The 22,920-nt window shown below is 32.0% G+C and overlaps 1 protein-coding gene across 1 annotated transcript; it reads left to right on the forward strand.

The window, feature by feature from the left end:
- Nucleotides 1-20,830: 20,830 nt before the first annotated feature.
- LOC110039191 lies at nucleotides 20,831-21,857 on the forward strand. The gene is made up of 3 exons (XM_020744175.1): nucleotides 20,831-21,063; nucleotides 21,111-21,456; nucleotides 21,747-21,857. The coding sequence occupies exons 1-3, from the start codon at nucleotides 20,831-20,833 to the stop codon at nucleotides 21,855-21,857; spliced, it is 690 nt and encodes a 229-aa protein (XP_020599834.1).
- Nucleotides 21,858-22,920: the final 1,063 nt, after the last annotated feature.

A 22,920-nucleotide genomic window follows, 5' to 3' on the forward strand; every position in this document is an offset into this window, starting at 1 on the left:
CTTGGACACTTGAAAGCACAAATCTATTGATGCTGACAAAAATGTATTGCGGTCAATTGTAATGTATAGTTGTTGGTTGTGATCGTTAGTATTAAGCAACAGGTCTTCATCGGTGAACATTACTTCAGGTTGTTCCTTTAACAAAACAACTTCATCTGAGGATGTATTAGTCAACTAAACTAAGCAAATTTATGTGTCAAGTAAAGCCTTCACCAAATATTCTCTCATTTTCTTTGACAGGATCAGAGCATCATAAATGCTTAGCTTAGCTGGTAACCTCCTATGATGAGCTAGTATGTTAAAATACACTTTTTAAAGACATCCAAATTTCACTTGATTATGTGTCTTTTCCACTGATGGAAGTGTAGGCGGTTCTTCTTAAGTGACTATTAGTTTTCCTTTATTCATTGGAGCCATCCTTAGGGATAATACCTTCCCATTCCTAAAATTAATTTCTATAATCTATTCTTCTTTTAACATTCCAGTCAAATCTTCTGGTGTTGCTTCTCAATATGAAAAATCTAAGTTGATTGCTATTAGTTTTGCTTGACACTCGAGGACTGTCTCCTTAATCCCAAGTGTTGTTAATATTTTCATGTTCATCAGACTTAAGTATGATTTAAGGATCATTTTGGGAAATGAAATTGAGGTTATACATGTCATGATCAACTAAGTTATCACTAGAGATAGTCAAAACATAGCCAAAATTGTAACCATTATATTCAAAAGACCCCGGAGGGGCAAAATTTTTGTCAAACATCGTTAGAGGTTCGAGGTATTTCTCCCCCAAATCTAAAACAAACAATTTAACAAAGGCAACCCCTATCCTACCCCTCGCACTATGGCCTTTATCTCATGCATGATCATTTCTTTCTTCTTCTTTAGCTGTGGTAGCTTTTCTAATGTAATTTCTGTTATCTGCCTAGTAGGCTGTAAACTCTGAACTGCAGCTTGTGCTGACGCAATGTGAATCTATTCAAGTATCTTCTTGGATGTTTTGCTCTAGACAGTGTTCAAACCACTATAATTTAAATACAGATCTAATAGAGTGATTGCCTCAGATGAAATCATACTTACAGAACCTCTTTTAGGTTCTTTTAAATACTCTTTTGGAATTGTTATATTTCCTTGAACCGCTCATCCGGAACATCCAGTGTGTCCAAGGAGTTTGTGGTATGGACACTAGTTTGGATGATCTTTCTTCTCAAACTCTTCTAGTTTCTTTAGGTCGAGCAATCTGAACTCAGCCTTCTTCATTAGATTTCTGAACATTCTTGGCACAATTTCATCCATGAAAGAGCATACTCTGTCCATCTGATCTACAAATGATGGGTGATGTGCGGTTTGTTGTGTGTTACTTTTGTATATATTTTTTAATATTACAAAACACATACCACAACACTAATAATAAATATTCAATTCAATCCCAGTAAAAATAACTTTAATAAAAATAATTTTATCTTTTAAAAATTTAAACTACCAAACCCGTGATAATAGCACAAGTATATGTATAACTTAAGTAAGAAAGAGTTCAAATAAAATCCTAAGTATTGATCCCACATGGAGTTGGAAATTCTTATGGCTATAATGTAAAATAAAAAATTCAAACAAAAAATTTGAAGTATGAATTTCAAATCTAAAGTAATTGAGTGTATGTTAAAAAAAATGTAGTTAAAAAACTAAGTTAACAAAACTATTATTATTTGCTAAACTTAAATAGTAAACTTATAAAAATTTAACAAAGTTTTTATAATGAATAGTTCAAATTTAAAAAATCTTCCTTCCCCTTCACAATGAGTATATGGAATGTGAAAAAATCAAAATAATTTAAAAATAGATGTATAAAATTGTATTGTGCTAAAAAGAAGAAATCTTATTATTTACCATCCTTCATGTGTATAAAGAACATTGACTAACACCGAGTTTAATCACTAATTATGTGGTTAACTTGGGAGGATACTAGCTCTCACTCCAGAGCTCTCACTTATCCATCGTCTGAGGACTAATAATCTTGCATTAGTTTCCAATCAATTGGACGGAATTAGAGTTTTTAATTTGTTTCCTTAAAATCTCTAATTCTAGATCAAACAAAATATATTTTCCAATTTTTTTGAAGTGGATCCCATGGATTACATTCTCACCCATGATATTAAATGTGACTCTTACCATGTTGTAGAAATCATAGCTTTTTTGGATCATTTGTTTCTAAACATATTTTAACATTTCAATTAGCTAGATCTAAAAGTAAATGAAGATTGGAGTTGAAATTATCACAAGTTATTGACATTTAAAACAGTATAAAAAAATCATTTCTTCATGAAGAAGAATACTCATATTTTGTAAGAAGGAAACAACAAAACACGTATTTTATATATAAAAACAAGTTTACAAAACAAAGAAATAAAAGACTGAACTTATCTCACACTTCTTCCCAAGAAAATCCCTAGAAGTTCCCTTTTAGAACTTTCCCTCTTGACAAGAACTCCCAATTCTCTCGTAGAATTATAACGAAGAAGAAATCTCTCACTTTCCCACTCCTCTTATAATCCTTAGAAGAAAATCTCCAAGTCCCTCTTTCTATCTCGCGCCACACTCTTCTCTCTCACACCACAACCAAAACTCTCTCTAGCTACCCTCTTCGCTCTCAACCCTCTTTTGCAACCCTAAACTCTCTCTCTTTTTTTTAATTAAGGAAGCCTCCTCTAAAAAAGAATTGAAAATTTCCTCTCAAATTCTATCTAAAAGTCACAACTTTTGAATCCCAAAAAACTTGTCCAGTCATACAAGAGACATATCCCTTCATTAAAGAGTCTTCCAAAGTGTCTAGATGCATTGAATCACTTCATGGGGTATTTGACACATTTGAATACTTCAAAACCCACTCAAAATTAATTCCAAACAACTATAATCCATCAAATATGGTCTATGTTTCTTCTAGTGCCAATTATGGCGCCTCAAGCACCAAGTTACTTAAGTCCACACTATTCTGGGTTTTGACACTTTTGGGACCGACTTTGGTGCTTCATGCACCACTTTTTTGTATAATGGTGCCTCTCGCGCTGGTTCTGGAGCTTGAGGTGTCAGCACTCTGTAAGATGGCACCATTGTCACTAGATCTGAAGCCTCAGGCGTCAGAATCACAAAGTTCTATATTGTGGCCAAGTTTCCACCTTTTTGCTACTTTTGCTCCAAATAACTAAAATTGATATATCCACAACAAAAACATGAAAATACCCTTCTTTAAAGTTCAATATCACCAAAAAATATACATAAAATATGTACTTAAATAACACATTATTTTGGTGTGTCAAAATCCCTCAAACTTAAATGTTACTTGTCCTCAAGTGACTCTTCTAGTACATAAAAATATGACTTAGTATAGAGATTAACTTATAAACTTCTATACTTTAGTTTAATAAATAAAATAGTATAATTTAAGAAAAACTTTTAATAACTTTGATTAAAACTTTAAGTATAAGAATACTTAGTAATATTTCTGAATCTCTATTCATTTAAAGAATAACTGCAATTTGTTATATCAAGGATACTTAAAATATTTATATGAAAATTTATTTTGAGAAAAATCTACTATTAAGGGTGATAATACTCAAGTAAAAGTTTAGAAAATGTAATAAAGCCTTTCCTCAAGCGGACTCAAGTCAAGCCAATTTTTGATTAGGCATCTCTTCAAGCTTCTCCTCACTTTCTCTTTTTTTCTTTTCTTTTCTTTCTTTTTATATTCAGGATTACTATATTTTGATAGCCTTTAATATTATTGAACTTCACTATCTTCTTCTTAAAGTTAAAACTTCTTACCTTTATTCAGTTTATAAATTCAAATTAGTTTTGAAGATTATTCATAAAGTCTCATTCTTTACTTATTACATGAACTCTAAGCTCCCTCAAAAATATAATTTCATTTACTTTAAATAGAAAAAATCCCTTAAAAATATAATTTCATTTACTTTAAATAGAAAAAACATAGTTTTATCCTTTCATACTAAATAACTTTAACTTTAGAATTGACCTTTGTTATTATATCCATGGTCATGTTAAATTAATTTTACAAATATTGTTAATTGCAGACAAATAAAAATTTAGTTTACTTCTTTTTAAGAAAATTTTTCATTCCCCAAAACTTAAATTTTATATAATAAAAAATGTTCAGTACAAAATTTTGTAGGTAAAAGAAAACAGTAAGTCCATATAAATAAAACTAAGATGTAGAGGATTTTTGAATATGAAAATAGACTCTGGTGTACTACAAGTGCTAACTTTAAAAATACATGCTTTGAAGCATTAAATGAAATAATATATTTCAAAGGATTTGCTAAGAATAAAAACATAAACGAAAACTAAAAATAACTAAAAATGTAGAAAAATAAAAATCTACAATTTCTATTACTTTTAAGTCCACAAAATAACATTACATGAAAGTTCCTATTACAACATTTTTATAAAAAATAAATAATCAAACAATCAAAATAACAAACAAACATAGAAAACTCCTAAAACATCAGTCATCATCCTCTTCCTCATCTTCTTCTACTTCTTCTTCTTCCTCTTCAACTTGATCCGACACATAAGGAGTAAAACTGTGGCAGGTTGGAAATTCCACATTATAGTCACCCCTTAGATATCTAATCATGGCCTTCTGATATGCTATATCAAATTCAACTCTCCTTTGCTGATATTCATCATTATATACATTCCTTGCTTCTAACCCTCCAATCATATCTTACAAATTTACAATATCTATTTGTTGGATCATAAGCTACTCCATGATGTTCTCAAGTGAAGCAGAGCTAGAAGTAAATGGCCTTGCAGTAAATGTTGATGATCTATCACTACCTCCACTATTGGATCCAGCAAATGATTCAAATCTTTGGACTGTGTGTTTCCTAATTGGTTTCTGTGGCTACAAATTTTCTTCATTTCTATCAAACACTACTCTTGATTGTTCACATAAAGTGAAAACAAGGGTAGTGTATCCTAAACCAATAGTTGTAACACTCCTGGCCTCTAAGCATAATGTACTATAAGAGCACTATAATCTGCTGCCTTTGTTTGTTGAATGCTGAAATTTAGTGCAGCTCTTTCCTTGGTTACTTCACTAAGATGATTCGTTGGAAGAAACTTTGCAGAGATGAAGTAATTTCATACATTTGACTGAAAAGTCATCATGGAAGTGGAGAAATTCACTTTCTTATTGTTTCTAATTTTTCATTATCCCCTTTCATCAGTCAGAAAGGCAATTGCTTCATTCAGTGATGAGTCGGTCATCACGAATGCAGCATATTTACAATGGAATTCATTCTCAATCCATAAAATACATTGATCCTTCTTCAATAAATTTTAACTTGCTTACATCTCACGAAGATATGATCATTTTTAGTGAATCACAAGTTGACATAGAACTCTCGGATTATTGGAACAATAGCTACTGCAGTGAAGTAGCAGAATATCTCTCAATTTTTAGCGATGAACAACCTCTCAATCTCGCCACCTGGGTTAGAAAATGCTTGCTCCTAAATAAATTTTCTCAAGCCAATTTTTGTATTATAGTTATGTTGTGCCTTATAGTTGATAAATCTCCTTGCATCAAAATCTCGCTAGGCTTTCCTCTTTTCATAGATGTTGTCATAGGAATTTCTAAGCAAATCTAAATAAATTACGAAGTCAAAAATATAACTACAGAAGTAAGGTTATTTGGTAAGAAATTTTTCACCATGGGTTTTTTTTTAACTTCTTCAACAAATTCCAAAATTATGGATTTTCTAGAATGTAGGATAAATTCATGGCAAAAATAAAAAAAAAATTCTAAATTAAAGTGAATCTCTTACCAAGAGAAGAAGAAATCTAAGATCTTTAGTCCTTGAAATCTTATCAAGTTCACCCAATTTCAAGCCCTAAGTTGAGGTTTAGAGGTAAGAGATGACTCAAGCATTAAAAATTGAGTTTTATTGGGCTATTTTGCGGTTATTTACCCAACCTGGCATTTTTGGGAATTTGGCGCCTCAGGCGCCAACACCAAAATTTTTCAGATTTCATTTTTCTTTGGAAATACTCTACGTAACTAACTTAATTAAACAATTATACTCATAATTAAACTATTTTATAACACTAAAATTTCACAAACAAAATAAAACTCATATTTAAATATAAAATTGGTACTATTACAAACTGTCAGTTTTCAAGCCAATAAATTTAATTCTGTGTTCGAAGCAACCCAACATCTTAACACTAAAAACTAAGTTTCAAAATACTCAATAAATGACACAGATAAAGTCCAATAATGAAAGTAAATGCAATCCAACATAACACAATAACACAAGTAAGCAATACTAAATCCACATTTCGTGCATAAAGTAAGTTCAAGCATCTTCTTCACTCTCACCCTCTTGGATGTCTCCCATGGATTGGTTGTACATGTACATGTAAAAAGTTCCATAATGAAATTCGTCCATTGAATCTTCCTTGATCCATACATTGTTCTTGAACATATGCACCAAACCATCTTCAATATGTCCAGTGTGTTCAAAATGTTCCTTCATCCTCTAATCCATTCATCCTCTAATCCAAATCCAGATGATCCAACATTTCAGATACATTCCCAATTGAATGCATAAGGTTATGTACCTAACTCTCTATCTTTATGATCCTTTTATGAATTCATACTGAACTAAGGCTAAATAGGTGAGGAATTATGGGATGACTTATCCATCAGTATGTTCATATCATTCTCGTCCCCCATTCATATGCAGTTGTAATAAACTTCAGGGTCCATAGGCTTCCAAGGAAGAAACACTTTTTTCCCAACTTTCATAAGACACTTTCAATTGATTGCATAGTAGGGAGATAGTATATGGATGTCCTAGTCCAATAATATATCCATTAATGATCAACACAGAACAAATTTCACAATTATTACACCCACATCAATATGTTTTCTAGTTTGAATACAGTAATTCAAAATAGCACTCTCCTTAGTCACATTATTAATTTTCATGTTAGGAAGTAATCTTAATGCAATAAATAAATGCCACACCTTTGATGTAAGATTCAATAATGATGATGAAAAACTTACATTCCAATTATCTTTGGTCTCCTAATTTGCATTGTGGCAAATAGGGACACATTCAATCATAAACATATTGTTTATTCTTGAAGGAGTGAATTGTACGCACCTGCCTCAAATGTAGACAACTCCTTGGTTATTTCCATGAAGATTGGTGCAATAATATTTCACCACAAGGACAACTATGGCGACAGTGGTATAACAAAGCATTTCCCATCATCTTTATGCAATAATCTTCTCCACCCAAGTATTCAGTGTGTTGAATCCTTGATTCACAAATTCCCTTTCCTTGATTAGCCTCTTCTTCAAAATAACTTAATCATATAACTTCTGAAAACATAACTGACAAACTTCCTCTAGTTTAAATTTCCATATCTAGTGATATCTTTAGAGAAGGAAGCCATTGGATTTGAAAAATGTTGACTCTTCCTTCATTTTACCCTCTAAAATAGGTTTAAGAATTAGTTTTTGGGAGTTAACAGGAAGAAAACCCACTAAAATCCATCAAAAACTACTTTTTGAAGCGTCTTAAGTCATTTCGGTCGCCGCGGTGCTTCAGGTGCTAGTTCCCTAGAAAATGATGCCATAAGCGCCAGTCTGGCACCTCATGTACCAGTTCCAAAGTTCGCACCTTCTTGTTTTAAATCTAATTAATTCTCAAATCTTTCATAAAATTGGGTAAATACGAATGTTTTTAGATATTTTCTCAATTTGAAAATTTTCAAGTACAGGGAATCCATAAAATTACGAATACATATATATAGCACTCTAAACAAAAACAAATGAGCAAGATAAACAATGATAAATTTGAGTTGCCTCCCACAAAGAATTCAGTTCAATGTCGCCAACCCGACATTCCCAATCTTTACTCTAGGTGACCCAACATTACAATCTCTTTAAATACTAGCCTTTGACCATCAAAATATTGTTTTAGTCGGTGCCCTTTCACTTTAAATATCATTCATGCTTTGGTATCTTCAATATTACCCGCCCTATATGAATAAACTTTTACAATTGTGAATAGCCCTATCCTCCTAGACTTCATTTTTCTATGAAATAATTTAAATCTTGTATTGTATAACAAAACTTCATGTTTAGGCTTAAACTTCTTTTTTATTATCTTTCTATCATGCCATTCTTTCATTTTCTCCTTATATAATCTAGCATTTTCCAAGATTCATTCTTAATTTCTTCAAGCTCATTCAATTGTAATAATTTTTTTTCACGATCATCTTTTAATTTGAAATTGAACCCTTTATTAGTCCAATAAGCTTTATGCACCAATTCAACTAGTAAGCAACAAGTCCTACCAAAAAGTAATGTATAAGGGAACATTCCTATAGGTGTCTTACAAGGTGTTCTGTAAGCCCATAATGCAGTCTAATCTAGAAGACCAATCCATTTTGTTAAAATTCACAGTTTTTTTTCAAAATTCTTTTGATTTCATGACCAGATACTTTGGCTAGAGCACTAGTCTAGGGATGATAAGTAGTTGCAATCTGATACATCGAAATAATATATTATTTTTAGTATACATTTTTTGGCTTAATTTTGATGATATTGCACTTTAGGAAGGGTATTTTCATGTTTTTATTACAAGTATATCAATTTTATGCATTTGGAGCAAAAGTAGCAAAAAAGATGAAATTTGGAGCCAAAACAACAAATATAGTGAATTCTGGCGCCTAATGCGCCAAATTGGCGCTAGAAGTGCCATTTAACAGATAACTGGCACCAAATACGCTAGAGTTGGTACCTGATGCACCAAAACCCAGAATAATGTGGTCTTAAGCAAGTTGACAACTGATATCCTAGAATCAGTGCCAGATAAACCAAAGACAACTTTTTACAGATTAAGGCAGTTTGGGAAAAATTTTGCTCAAATTTTGAGAGGGACACTTGTTCTAAACAACCCTTGGAGTGATTCAATGCATGTAGACACTGTAGACACTTTGCATGTAGACACTTTGGGAGGTTCTTTTATGAGGGGATGTGTCTCTTGGATCATGTTTTTTCAATTCAAAAGGGTTGACTTTTGGATAAAATTTTAGAGGGAATTTTGAATTCTTTTTGGAGGGAGGTTGCCTTTCATAAAAGAGAAGTTTTGGAGAGTGTGAGTGTGGCGTGTAAGGGCAAACAAGAGAGTTGGAGAGAGAGAGAGAGAGAGAGAGAGAGAGAGAGACAGGGGCGTGGAGGTTGGTCTTTTCTGTCAAGAATTGTAAGAGGAGAGGGAAGGTAAGAAATTTTTTCTTCATTACACTTCTAAGAGAAAATTGAGAGTGCCTTTAAAAAGAGAAAGGCTTGAAGATAAATTATATGGATTTTCATGGGAAAAATTATTAGATAAGTAGTGTCTTTTATTTCTTATGTATTGTATACTTGTTTTTATATAGGAAATCCATGTTTTATCATATCCTTCTCATGAATTCTGAGTTGTCTTCTTCATCCTTCTCCCTAATTTAAGATATGATTTTGTGATGAATTGATTTTGTTTTATACTATTTTAAATGAAAATAATTTTTGATGATTTGAACTCCGATCTTCATTTAATTTATGATCTGACCAATTGAATTGTTAAAATTTGTTGAGAAACATATGCTCCGAAAGGGCTATGATATTTACAACATAGGGTGAATCACATTTGATTTCATGTGAGAAGATGTCATCCTTGGAGTTGAGTGCAAAAAAATATAGAAATATATTTTGTTGGATGCAAAATTGGAGATTTTAAGGTGACAAATTAAAATCCCCAATTTGGTCTAGCTGATTGGAAACAGATGTGAGATTATTAGCCCTCAGGTGAGGGGGTAGGAGCTCTAGAGTGGCGGCCGGTATTCTCCCACGCCAACCACAAAATGTTCCTTATGCACTAAGAAGAGGGTAAAGAATAAGATTGCTCCTATTTGGCATATATATATACATATATATATTTTCAAATGATTTTAATTTCTTCACAATCCATATACTCATTGTAAAGGGTAAGGATGTTTTCTTAAAATTGAACTCTTTGTCACAAAAACTTTGTTCAGTTTTTGTAAATTTTAATTTAGAATGTTTAGAGATTAGTTTAATTAAGCTTATCTTTTACTGCATTTTTTTTAGCATTCACTCTATTACTTTATATTTGAATTTAACACTTCACTTTTGTAGTTTAAATTGTAGTTTTCATGATAATCTTAACAATTTTCTTCTAGGAATTTCCAAGTTCCATGTGGGATCGAAATCTAGGACTCCATTAGAGCCTTTTATTACTTGACAAATAGATAAACTTGCATTATTTTTATGGTATTTGGCAATTTAAAGATTTTTTAAAAATACTATTTTCACTAATTATTTTTATCAGGATTAATTTGCATATTTACTATTGTATCCACAGTGTGTATTTTGTAATATTTACAAAATTAACACACTAAATTCACCCGCATCAAATTTTTGGCACCGTTGTAGGGGAAGTAACAGAAAGTAGTTGTAAGTTATTTTTTAATTTGAATGATTTTATTTTGAACTAAAAAAAAAGTGTTTGTAGTTTAGTTTGAATATTTTCATATTTTAGGTTGTTTGTTTATTTTAATTACTTATTATATTTGTTCATGAATAGTGTAAAATCTCAAGATTTAGTTCCTTATGGGTCTGAATTAGAAAGAACTATTAGAAAAAATTTGAAAACAAAAAAAAATGATAGATCATATTAGCAAAATGGCTTGCAACTTAAGTAATGCTAGAGAAGAAAATGAATATCATGAGTGACCTTTAAAAGATTATGTTAATCTTACAACAGATGAAATTCATTTTAGTATACAAAATCTTGGTTTACCTGCCAATTCGTTTGAGCTTAACCCTTCTATTATCCAAATGGTACAAAATAATCATTTTGGAGGAACACCAACTAAAGAACCTAATTTACACCTTGCTAGTTTTAAATATGATGGAGTGTCGAATGTTGTCGTCAAACTTAGATTTTTTCCTTTTTCACTAAGGGATTAAGCTAAGATGTGGTTAAACTCGTTAGCACCTGGATCTATCGGAACTTGGGTAGACTTATCACAAAAAAATTTATCTAAATATTTCCTACCTTAAAGAACTGCTAAGTTTAGAAATAATATTACATCTTTTGTTAGTTTGAAGGGGAATCGAATATAATTTAAGAAGTATGGGAAAGATTTTAAGATCTCCATAGGAAGTGTCCAGACCATGCTTTTCCAGATTGGTTATCAATTAAAACTTTTATAATGGATTGGGTGGATCTCTCAAATTGATAATTGAAGTTGTTATTGGTGGATCATTCATGTCAAAACCATTAGATGAAGCATATTCTCTAATTAAAGATTAGGCTAGTCATAATTTTCAATGGCCCTCTGAAAGGGTAAATCAAGAAAGAGTGGCTAGTATTCATGATTCTGATGCAATATTTATGTTAGCTGCCCAAATAGTTGTTATATCAAAGAAGATAGATCAATATGGAATGAATTATTCTCAGAAATTACCTATGCTTGAGAAAAACTCTTTGAGATAAATGATAGAATCTCAATCATCTTATGAGATCTTAATGTAATAAAAAGTCATTCTAATAGTCATTATGCCAATTAGTATAATCCTGGTTAGAAGAGTCATCTAAATTTTAGTTGGAGTAATAATAACTGTAAAACTGCAAATTCACAATGGGGAAACAACACTGCGATCCCATTAGGAAAAAAACAACAATAAAGGAAATCCAACTTATAAGCCTTATTACCCTCCAAGTTTTATTAATTTGCAGTGCAAGGAGAAAAACTTGTCAATTGAAAAATTGATATTGCAAATGGGAAGCCAATTACAAAGTCAAGGAGTTGCAATTAGAAATATGGAAAATAAATTAGGATGTATTGCTACTGCACTTAGTAATAAACATCCGAGAATGTTGTCTAGTAATGTTGAAGTAAATCTTAAAGAATAAAATAAAGAGCAAATTATGGATGCTCAACTGAGAAGTGGAAAATAATTGGAAACCAGAGTTCAAAAAGAAGTGGAAGTTGAAGTTGAAAAAGATGAGGTAGAAAATGAAAAATCTAGTGAAGATTGAAGATTTTCATTTTGATTTTCATTTTGAGTCAGAATGTCCTATTAAACAAATGAAAATCTCTGTAGAAAGACCACCACCACCATTTCCTCAACGATTGAAGTAGAAAAATAAAGATAATCAATTTTCAAAGTTTTAAGAAATATTGAAGAAATTAACGATAAACATTCCATTTGTTGAAACTTTGGAACAAATGTCAAGCTATGTGAAGTTCATGAAAGTTATACTTAGTAAGAAATGGAAGTTTATAGATATTTAGATCGTTGCACTCAGTGAAGAGTCTAGTGTTATAATTTAGAAGAAGCTTCTTGAAAAACTTAAAGGTCCTGGAAGTTTTACTATTCCTTGTGCTATAAGTGAAATACATTTTTGAAAAGCTTTATGTGATTTAGGAGTAATAATCTTATGCCTTTATCAATTTTAAGAAGGTTGGGTTTAGGAGAACTTTCACCTACAACTCTAATTTTTCAGTTTGTTGATCATTTGATTACTTATCCTAAAGGAGTTATAGAAGATGTTTTGGTAAAAGTTGATAAATTTATCTTTACTATGGATTTTGTTGTATTAGATATGAAGGAAGATAAAGAAAATCTTATCATTTTAGGAAGAACATTCTTTGCCACTAAAAGGGCTTTGATAGATGTGTATAAAGGAGAACTAACTATGAGAGTTACTAATCAAGAGGTCTCATTTAATTTTAAAAAATCAATGAGATGCCCTGCAAGAGAGCAAGAGATTGAATGCTTCAGAATGGATATCAAAAAATATTTAATCCATGAATATGTTAAGAAGAGATTTAAAAAAGAATTTGAAAAGGAGTATTTTTAATATCAAGATGAATCTATGGAATCAACTCCGTTAAGAATAAATGAGATCAACCAAGGAATTGTCTTTGTGCTAGGCCGGTTTGAGAAATCCACTCCGTTAAGAATAAATGAGATGTTTATAATTGAAAGTGTGCCTATTTTCCACTACGTGAATTTTACCCCTACGAGAGATAATATGAATGAACTCTATCGATACCTTACGGATGAAGATGCAAATTGGGAAGCCAGAGATGATGGAAATGTAAGTTTTTCTTCATCATTGTTAAATCCTGCTTTTAGGGCATGACATTTCTTTATTGCATCGAAATTACACCCCACTATGAAAATCAGTAAGGTAACTAAGGAGAGTGTTTATCTAAACTACTATTTTCAAACTAGAAAAACTTTTGATATTCGAACAATAATTGTAAAATCAATTTTGGCTTTGATTGTCAATGGATCGGATTGGGGCATCCATCCACTATTTTCCTACTATGCAATGTATCGCAAGTACCTTATGAGAGTTGGGAAAAAGTGCTTCTTCATTGTAAGCCTATGGATCCAGAAGTCTATTGAACCTATATTGGAATGGGAAATGAGACTAATATGAATGTAGTGATGGATCAAGTATCCCAGAATTCATCACCTATTCAGCCTTACTTAAACTTAAACGTACTTTTGAAAAGGATTAAGAAGATAGAAAAAGAAGTACAGAGCCTTGTTATGCAATTGGGAATGTTTCTGAATTATTGGATCATCTGGATTAGAGATTGTAGGAACATTTTGAACATATTGGTTGTATTAAAGATGGTTTGGTACGTATGTTCAAGATCCATGCTTGGATTGGGGAAGATTCAATTGATGAATTTACTTATCGACCCTTCTATAACTTGTACGTACACTACCAATCAATGGGAGATATCTTGGAGGGCAAGAGCAAAGAAGATGTTTGAACTTAATTAATGAACGACATATTTTGTTTAGTACTACTTATTTAGGTTAATGTGTTATGTTGTATTGCATTTACTTTTATTGTTAAACTCTATTTATGTTTGTGTTTAGTATTTTGTTGTTTATATATCAGTGCTGGGATATTTGGTTTTCTTTGGACACTGAAGTAGATGTTTGTTGGCTTGAAAAAATGTTAGTTTTTAATAGAACAGATTTAAAATATAAAAGTGAGTTTTGTGTTGTTTGTGAAAGTTTGGTGTTAGAGTAATGTTTAAATTATGATTATTAATGATCATTTGAGTTAATTAGAGGAGGATGTAAGCAGTACGTAGCAGATTTTCAATTAAAAAAATCAAGGAAAATTAACGCATTGGCATTTGATGCGCCAAATTGGCGCATGAAGTGCCAATTTATAGAGTGTTGGTGCATGATGTGCCAGATTTGGCGATAGAAGTACCAAATTTCCAAAAACTCCAGATTTACCTACAAAACTGCAAAATTGCATAGTAAAACTCCAATTTTATTGCTTGGATCGTCTCCTACCTCTAAACCGTGGTCTATGATTTTACATTGTGCTTGTTAGAGAAGATTTTGGAAGCCAAAGATCTTAGATTTCATCTTCTCTTGGTAAGAGCTTCACTTTAACCTAGAAACTTTTAATTTTCACCATGGGTTTTTCCTACAATATGGAAGATCTAAAATTTGAGTTTTTTGATGGAAAAGCTTGAAGATAACTCAAGGTGAATAGTTTCAAACAAAATAATCTTACTTGGTGAGTTAGCTTTTTAATTTTGTAATTTATTTAGATTTTATTTGGATTTTTGTAGAAATTCCAATGGCTCCACGAGTAAAGAGAGGAAAGCCGACATATGATTTTGATGAAAGGAGATTTATTTATTTCAAAGCCCAAAATTGTTATAACACTGTAATGAAAATAAGAATATTGAACTAGGAACGGGCATTTGCTAACTCGGGTGGCGAGATCGAAAGGTTGATCATTGCTAGAAATTAGGAGAGGTTTTGCTACTTTACTATAGTGGCTATTGTACCTATGATTCAGGAGTTTTATGTCAACTTGAGGTTTACCACTGATAATCACATCCTTGTGGGATGTGAGCAAGTTGAATTTTCAAGAGAAAGGATCAATGCTTTTTATGGGCTGAGAAATGTATTCCATTGCGAATACACTGCATTTGCATTGCATTTGTGATGATAGATTCATCACTAGATGAAGTGATTACTTTTGTGTCTGATGGAAGAGGAGAATGGAAGATTAAAAATAATAAGAAAGTCAACTTTTCTACTTCCATGATGACCATTCAGTCAAAGGTATGACACCACTTCATCACTGCTAAATTACTACAAAAAATTTATCTGAGCCAAGTAATGAAGGATAAAGCTGTGCTAAACATCTGCATTCAGAAAATGTAGGCGGTAGATGTCGGAGCTCTTATAGTTCATCATGCTCGGATTATAGTTAGTAGTGCTACAACTAGTGGTTTGGGTTATGCAGCTTTGATTTTCACTTTATGTGAGCAATCAGGAGTAGAGTCCCATAGAAATGAGGAAAGGATGCAGCCAAAAAATCCTATCGGGAAGCATACGGTTCAAAGAGATGAATCATTTGTTGAATATAAAAGTGGAGGTATTGATATACCCTCTACATCAGCTACAGAGGCATCTACATCTTGCTCTGCTTCACTTGGAAATATTACGGAGCAACTTACTATTTAACAAATTGAAATAGTTAATATGTAGAATGAGATTGGAGAAATTGGAGCAAGAAATGCTTATAATGATGAGTATAAATAGAGGAGAGTTCAACATGATTTAGCTTTTAAGGAAGCTATGGTTAGATATATTAGGGGTGAATACAATATGGAATTTCCAAGTTTCCCCAGCTTCTCTCCTTATGCTCCTATTCATGATCGAGAAGAAGAAGATGATGATGATGATGATGAGGAAGGTGACGAGGACTGATATTCTTAGGTGTTTAGTTTGTTTTGTATGATTTTTTGTTATTTTTGATAATGTTTTCGTTTGATGTTATTTGAAACGGTTGTGTTAAAAACTTTCATCTTGTGTTGTGGACCTAAATTGTAATAGGAACAATTGATTTTTACTTTTTGTGCATTTTAGTATTTTCTGTTTTTATTTCTACTTTTAAAGTTCAGTAAATCCTTTAAAATACATTATGTTCATTTAATACTTTAAAGCCTGTATGTATTTTTAAATTTAGTACCTGCAGCATACCAGAACCTAATTTCATTGTTAGAAATCTTGTACAAGTTAGTTTTTATTTTATATGCATTTACTTTTTTCTTTCACCAACTAAATTTTGTACAAACACATTTTTAAATTACTTAAAAATTTAAGTTTGGGGGAAAGAAAAATTTCTTTACAAAAAATAAATAAACTAAATTTTATTTTTGCTTAATTAACTGTAGTTTTAAAATTATTTAATATGATCTCAAATATTAAGATTTAACTTTAAATGACAATACTTATTTTTATGAATATTGTGGTAAATTTAGGTAAAAAGTTTTTAATAATGAATTTCATATTATAAGTTAAAGATATTTTGTATCAATGGATAAGACTATGTTTTTCTATTTAAATTAAATGAAATAGTATTTTTGAAGTATTAAGAATTTTATAGTTTCATGTAAAAAGAAAAGAATGAAACTTTATGAAAAATCATAAACTAATATGAATTTATAAATAGAAGAAAGGTAAGGAGTTTTTATTTTAAGAAGAGGATAGTGAAGTTCAAAATGAGTATCTCGTGTAAGGGGCAGGAAAAGAGTTGGGGAGAGAGATAAAGTCAAGGGTTTAGATATTTTCTTCAAAGATTGTAAGAGGAGAGGGAATGTGAGAGATTTCTGAAAAAATAAGAAAAGGAAAATGTGTGAGGAGAAGCTTGAGGAGATGCTTAATCAAAAATTGGTTTCACTTAATTTAACTTAAGGAAAAGGCTTTATTACTTTTTCTGAACTTATACTGGAGTATTAGTAGCATTACTAGTAAAGTTTTCATGAGCTCTTTTTCATATGAATGTTTTAAGTAACCTTAATATGGAAAATTGCAATTTTCATTAAAACGAATAGAAATTCAGAAATCTTAAATTTTATTACTAAGTACTCTTAGACTTTTAGTTTGAATCTAAGTTATCAAATTTTTTTATTAAATATTACTATTTTATTTATTAAACTAAAGTATAGGAGTTATTAGTTAATATATATCCTAAGTCTTATGCTTTTATGTAGTAAAAGTGTAACTTGAGGACAAGTAACATTTAAGTTTGAGGATTTTGATACACTAAAATGATATGTTGTTTTAAGTAAATATTTTATGCTTATTTTTGGTGATATTGCACATTAAAAACGGGTATTTTCATATTTTTATTGCAGGTATATCAATTTTAGGCATTTGGAGCAAAAGTAACAAAAAGGATGAAATATGGAGCCAAATAAGCTAATTTTGGGAATTCTAGCACTTGAAGCTCTAGATTAGTGCCACAAGCGCCATTTGATAGAGAACTAATGCCATATGGAACAGAGTTGACGCCTGAAGTACCAAAATCCAGAACATCGCGGTCTTAAGCAAGTTGGCGCCTGATGCACCAGAACCAACTCGAGATGCACCAGAAATGATTTTTTGCGGATTAAGGTGGTTTAGGATGAGTTTTGCTTGAATTATGAAAAGGACACTTGTTCTAAACACACCTTGGAGTGATTCAATGCATTTAAACACTTTCTAAGGTTCTCTTATGAAGGGACATATCTCTTGGATCAATGGATATATCTTTTAAATTCAAAAGGGTTGACACTTGTATAGAATTTTGGAGAGAATTTTGAATTCTTTTCTGAGGGAGGTAGCCTTTAATAAAAGAGAGGTTTTGGAGAGTGTGAGTATCTCGTGTAAGGGGCAGGAAAAGAGTTGGGGAGAGAGATAAAGTCAAGGGTTTAGATATTTTCTTCAAAGATTGTAAGAGGAGAGGGAATGTGAGAGATTTCTTCTTCGTTACACTTCTACGAGGAAAGTTGAGAAACATATAATCCAAAAGGCCTTGATTTCCACAACATAGGGAGAGTCACATTTGATTTCATGGAAGCGGATGTAATCCATGAAGTTGAGTTGAAATAAATAAGGAAATATATTTTTTTTAATGCAGAATTGAAAATTTTAAGGTGACAGACTAAAATCCTCAAATTGATCTAGTTGATTGGAAACTGATGCGAGATTATTAGCTCTCAGGTGAGGGAGCAGAGGGAACTTTTGAGTAGTAGCTGGTAGAATCTAAGTTATCAAATTTTTTTATTAAATATTACTATTTTATTTATTAAACTAAGGGTTTAGTAGTAGCTGGTATTCTTCCAGCCTAGCCACAGAATTAGCGACCAAACTCAGGATTAGTCAATGTTCTTCATGCACTCTGCAGAGGGTAAAGAATAGGATTTGTCCTATTTGACACAAAACAATTTAGTTAATATATATCCTAAGTCTTATGCTTTTATGTAGTAAAAGTGTAACTTGAGGACAAGTAACATTTAAGTTTGAGGATTTTGATACACTAAAATGATATGTTGTTTTAAGTAAATATTTTATGCTTATTTTTGGTGATATTGCACATTAAAAACGGGTATTTTCATATTTTTATTGCAGGTATATCAATTTTAGGCATTTGGAGCAAAAGTAACAAAAAGGATGAAATATGGAGCCAAATAAGCTAATTTTGGGAATTCTAGCACTTGAAGCTCTAGATTAGTGCCACAAGCGCCATTTGATAGAGAACTAATGCCATATGGAACAGAGTTGACGCCTGAAGTACCAAAATCCAGAACATCGCGGTCTTAAGCAAGTTGGCGCCTGATGCACCAGAACCAACTCGAGATGCACCAGAAATGATTTTTTGCGGATTAAGGTGGTTTAGGATGAGTTTTGCTTGAATTATGAAAAGGACACTTGTTCTAAACACACCTTGGAGTGATTCAATGCATTTAAACACTTTCTAAGGTTCTCTTATGAAGGGACATATCTCTTGGATCAATGGATATATCTTTTAAATTCAAAAGGGTTGACACTTGTATAGAATTTTGGAGAGAATTTTGAATTCTTTTCTGAGGGAGGTAGCCTTTAATAAAAGAGAGGTTTTGGACAAATTTGAACTCTTCGTCACAATTTTTTTTTAGTTTTTGTAAATTTGACTCTTGAAATTTTAGCAATTAGTTTAATCAACTGTCTTTTTACTTCATTTTATTTAACATTCACTTTATTACTTTATATTTGAATTTAAAACTTAACTTTTGTAGCTTAAAATTGTCGTTTACGTTATAATCTTAAGATTTTACTTATAAGCATTTCCAACTTTCTTGTTGGATCGATATGTACGACTTCATTAAAGTCATTTATTATTTGATTGACACGTATACTTGAGTTATTTTTAGGGGATTTGGCAGTTTAAAGATTTTTAAAAGATAAAACATTTTCCACTAAAATTATTATTATTGGGATTATTTTGCATATTTAATTTTGTATCTTTTGTGTGTATTTTGTAATATTGAAAAATATTTGCAAATTAACAGACTAAATCCACCCACATCACATTCCTATGCATAATATTATGTTTTTCCACCAATCTTGCAATTTTTGCATTCCTAAAATAAGATCTTCCCTCAGTAATGACTATTCTCAGCAATCATATCTTGTAAAAATATTTTTGATTAAAAATTTTAAAAGACTATGAGCATCACATCGTGGTAAGGTTATTGCTTCGACCCATTTTGACTCATAATCCACTGCAATCAATATATATACATTTCCAAATGAAGGTACAAATGGACCCATTAAATTAAATCCCCATGCATAAAAATTTTAACTTCCAAATTATAATTTAGATGCATTTCACTTCTTTTTGAATTATTACCTACTCTCTAACACCAATAACACACACACACACACATATTTATATATATAGAAGAAGAAAAAGTTACTATCACAAGTCCAAAAATTAAAAGAAGGAAATAATGGGAGCACAGGTGTTCTGAAGATTTGGGGACCTCCTCCCTCTAGAGGAAGGACCAAATCAAGATCTCAGCCTTCTCTTCATTTCAATCCCTCTAATGATTAATATGTTGTGTTGGAATATAAGGGGAATTGCTCATTCCCAATCTTTAAGAAGATTGATTTATCACAACAAAAAATATAAACTATGGTGTTTTGCTATCCTTGAACCAATGGTTCAGCAAAACTCCCATAGAATTATTAACAAATTCCATGGATTTTCTCATTATGCTAAGCAAATTCCGTGGATTTTCTCATTATGCTAACAAAAATAAAAAAGTTTGGTTCTTTTGTAGGAAAGAAATAAAGTGGAGCATTCTTATTGACCACTTATTTATCAATGATCAAATTCAGCAACAAATATGAAATTATTTATTAAAGTGGAGCATTCTGAAAAGGAAGAAATAAAGTATGCAACCTTTATTTATGCTGTAAGTCTCAAAGAAGATAGCAGGAGCATTGGGAGGGCTTACATCTCATCAGCACAAATATGAACTCTCCCTGGATGGTAGGGGAGATTTCAATTGTATCACTACTGCAACAGAGAAATCTGAGGGGAGACCTCCCAATCTGTCCAAAATGGCTTTCTTCAATGATCAAATTTAGCAAGCTGGCTTGTTTGACTTGGGATACTAGGGTCCTAAATTCACTTGGAAATGGGGTCTACTGCGGGAAAGACTTGACAGGGTGTTAGTGAATGACTACTGACATAAACACTACCTCCTAACTTTTGTTACTCACCTAACCCTCACTGGTTCTGATCATAGACCACTTCTTATATCTATTACTTCCCCTAACAATACCACATATCACCCCCCCTTTCAGATATCTTAATCTACTCGCCCCCTTTTCATCAGCTGTGTTGCTTCTAATTGGATGAGTATTGATCATACTGACCCTTTCATCAAGCTCGACCTTCTTCATCTGAAAACAAGCAAAGCTTTGAGGAAGTGGGGTTGGGAGACTTTTGGGAATGTCTTTTCCAATGCCTTATCTGCTAAAAAGGAAGTAAGGAAAGTAGAAGCTGCTGTTCAGAATGAAACTGCCACTGAGACTGATCTACTTACTGTCCAGACTAATCTACTTAATGCTATTGACATACAAGATATGTTACTCAAACAAAAAGCTTCTATTAACATTTTTATTGAGGTGACAGAAACAAAAAGTTCTACCATGCTTATATAAGTTACAAGAGGAAATACAATGCCATTCGCTCTATTTACTCTACTGAGGGTAGATGGATTAATAACATTGATCTTATTGCTTTGGATGATGTTAAGTACTACAGCTCCCTACTGAACTCTTCAGTTGATCTAAACACTGACTATGAAGACTATTTTACTAAGGAAGTAGATTATACTATTCAGCTCAATCTCACTGAACCCCCTTCTGATGAGGAAATTTGGGATGCCTTAAACACCATTGACAACTCCAAAACAACTGGCCCTAATGGATTTACTGCTGACTTTTATAAAAAATCTTGGTACATTATAAAGAAGGAGGTAATTGAGGCAATCAAGAGCTTCTTTAGGGGGGTCAATCTCCCTAGCTATTTTGGAGACACTTCTATTGTGCTAACCCCTAAAGGAGATCTGCAGAAGACTTGGGAATACTACAGGCCTAGCAGCCTTACTTCTGTCATAAGTAAACTCATATTAATATACTTGTGCTTCAAATCGTTTTGTGTATTTAAAATTTGACATTGATTAAATATTTAAAAACATCTTTATTTATTTAATTGCATAAAAAATTGAGGATTTATTAGATAAAAATTGAAATGATGAAATTTTAGGAACTCGTGCATGATGCACCAGAATGGCACATGATGCTGCATATTCCAGACCGCTGGAGCATGATGCACCATAATCGGCACATGAAGTGCCACAGGATGGAAATGACTTAAAACGTTTCAAATGGTGGTTTTTGGCAGTTTTTCCCCTTAAAACTCCCAAAAGATATTTCAAAAGTCAATTTTAAAGGATAAAATGTGGGGAAAGTCACTAGTTTTTAATTCCAATGGTGTCCCACTCTAAAAATTCTGCTAGATTTAGAATTTTTAACCGAGAAAAGTTCATCAACTTTGATGTGCAGAAGTTACATGATCGTGTTCTTGCAAAGAAGAGGCTAATCAAAGAAAGAGGTTGTGAATCGAGGATTCAACACATCGAATACTTGACCAAAAGAAAATATGTTGACATTTTCATACCTATTTTACACTGATTTGGATGATAATACACTTCAAAGAAAGGTATTTTTTATGTTTTGTTGCAGGTATGTTGAATTATGGTCATTGGAGCAAAAAGATGCAAAAAGGAGCAAATTTGGAGCAAAAAGGTCCAAAATATGAAGGTTTGATCTTGGGCGCCGACGGCGGGCTCGACGCCGCTGACGACAGGTTTTTCCCGAGAGTCCAAAATTAAATATTCTAGAGGCGCCCCGACGGCGCCATCGATGCCGCAGACGGTGAGCACGTCGGTTCTCTTAACAGATGCATTGACTATGGATAATTTTTGAAGGGATGCTTGGGCAATTCTTGAAAAGTCTTCTACAACTTTAAAGAAACAATTTGGAGGCCAAAAAATGGGGGTGTACGCTGAGTCTTTGTTGTTTGTTGTGCCCATTAATGTGTAGAGAGTGGTTAGTATTGTGAGGAATTCTTTGAGAGATTGTAAGAATGGAAGGAAAGCGAGAGATTTCTTCCTCCTTGCCGCTTCAAACGAGAATTTTGTTTTGCTGTAAAGAAAGGAAGAGATTCAGAGGAACTTCAAGGAGTTTGCTTGGGGAGGAATTAGAGATAAGTTGTATTTACTTATTGAAGTTTGTATGACTTTGCTTTTATATATAAATTCCAAGTCATATCGTATCTTCTCCATGATTTCTGAGTAGTTTTCTCTATCTTTCTCTTTGTCTTGAGATTTTGTGAAATGGTGATTTGAGTTGGTTGTGCCATGAGAACGTTAAAGAAG

Source organism: Phalaenopsis equestris, unplaced genomic scaffold (assembly GCF_001263595.1).
Source record: "Phalaenopsis equestris unplaced genomic scaffold, ASM126359v1 Scaffold235662, whole genome shotgun sequence".
Taxonomy (NCBI): Eukaryota; Viridiplantae; Streptophyta; class Magnoliopsida; order Asparagales; family Orchidaceae; genus Phalaenopsis; species Phalaenopsis equestris.

Bases quoted from the DNA above. Each gene is read 5' to 3' on its own strand.
- LOC110039191 (XM_020744175.1), top strand. From the start codon at position 20,831: ATGAGTATTGATCATACTGACCCTTTCATCAAGCTCGACCTTCTTCAT. The intron at 21,064-21,110 runs GTTACTCAAACA...TTGAGGTGACAG, and splicing joins GCTATTGACATACAAGATAT to AAACAAAAAGTTCTACCATG. The intron at 21,457-21,746 runs GTAATTGAGGCA...ATGAAATTTTAG, and splicing joins GGTACATTATAAAGAAGGAG to GAACTCGTGCATGATGCACC.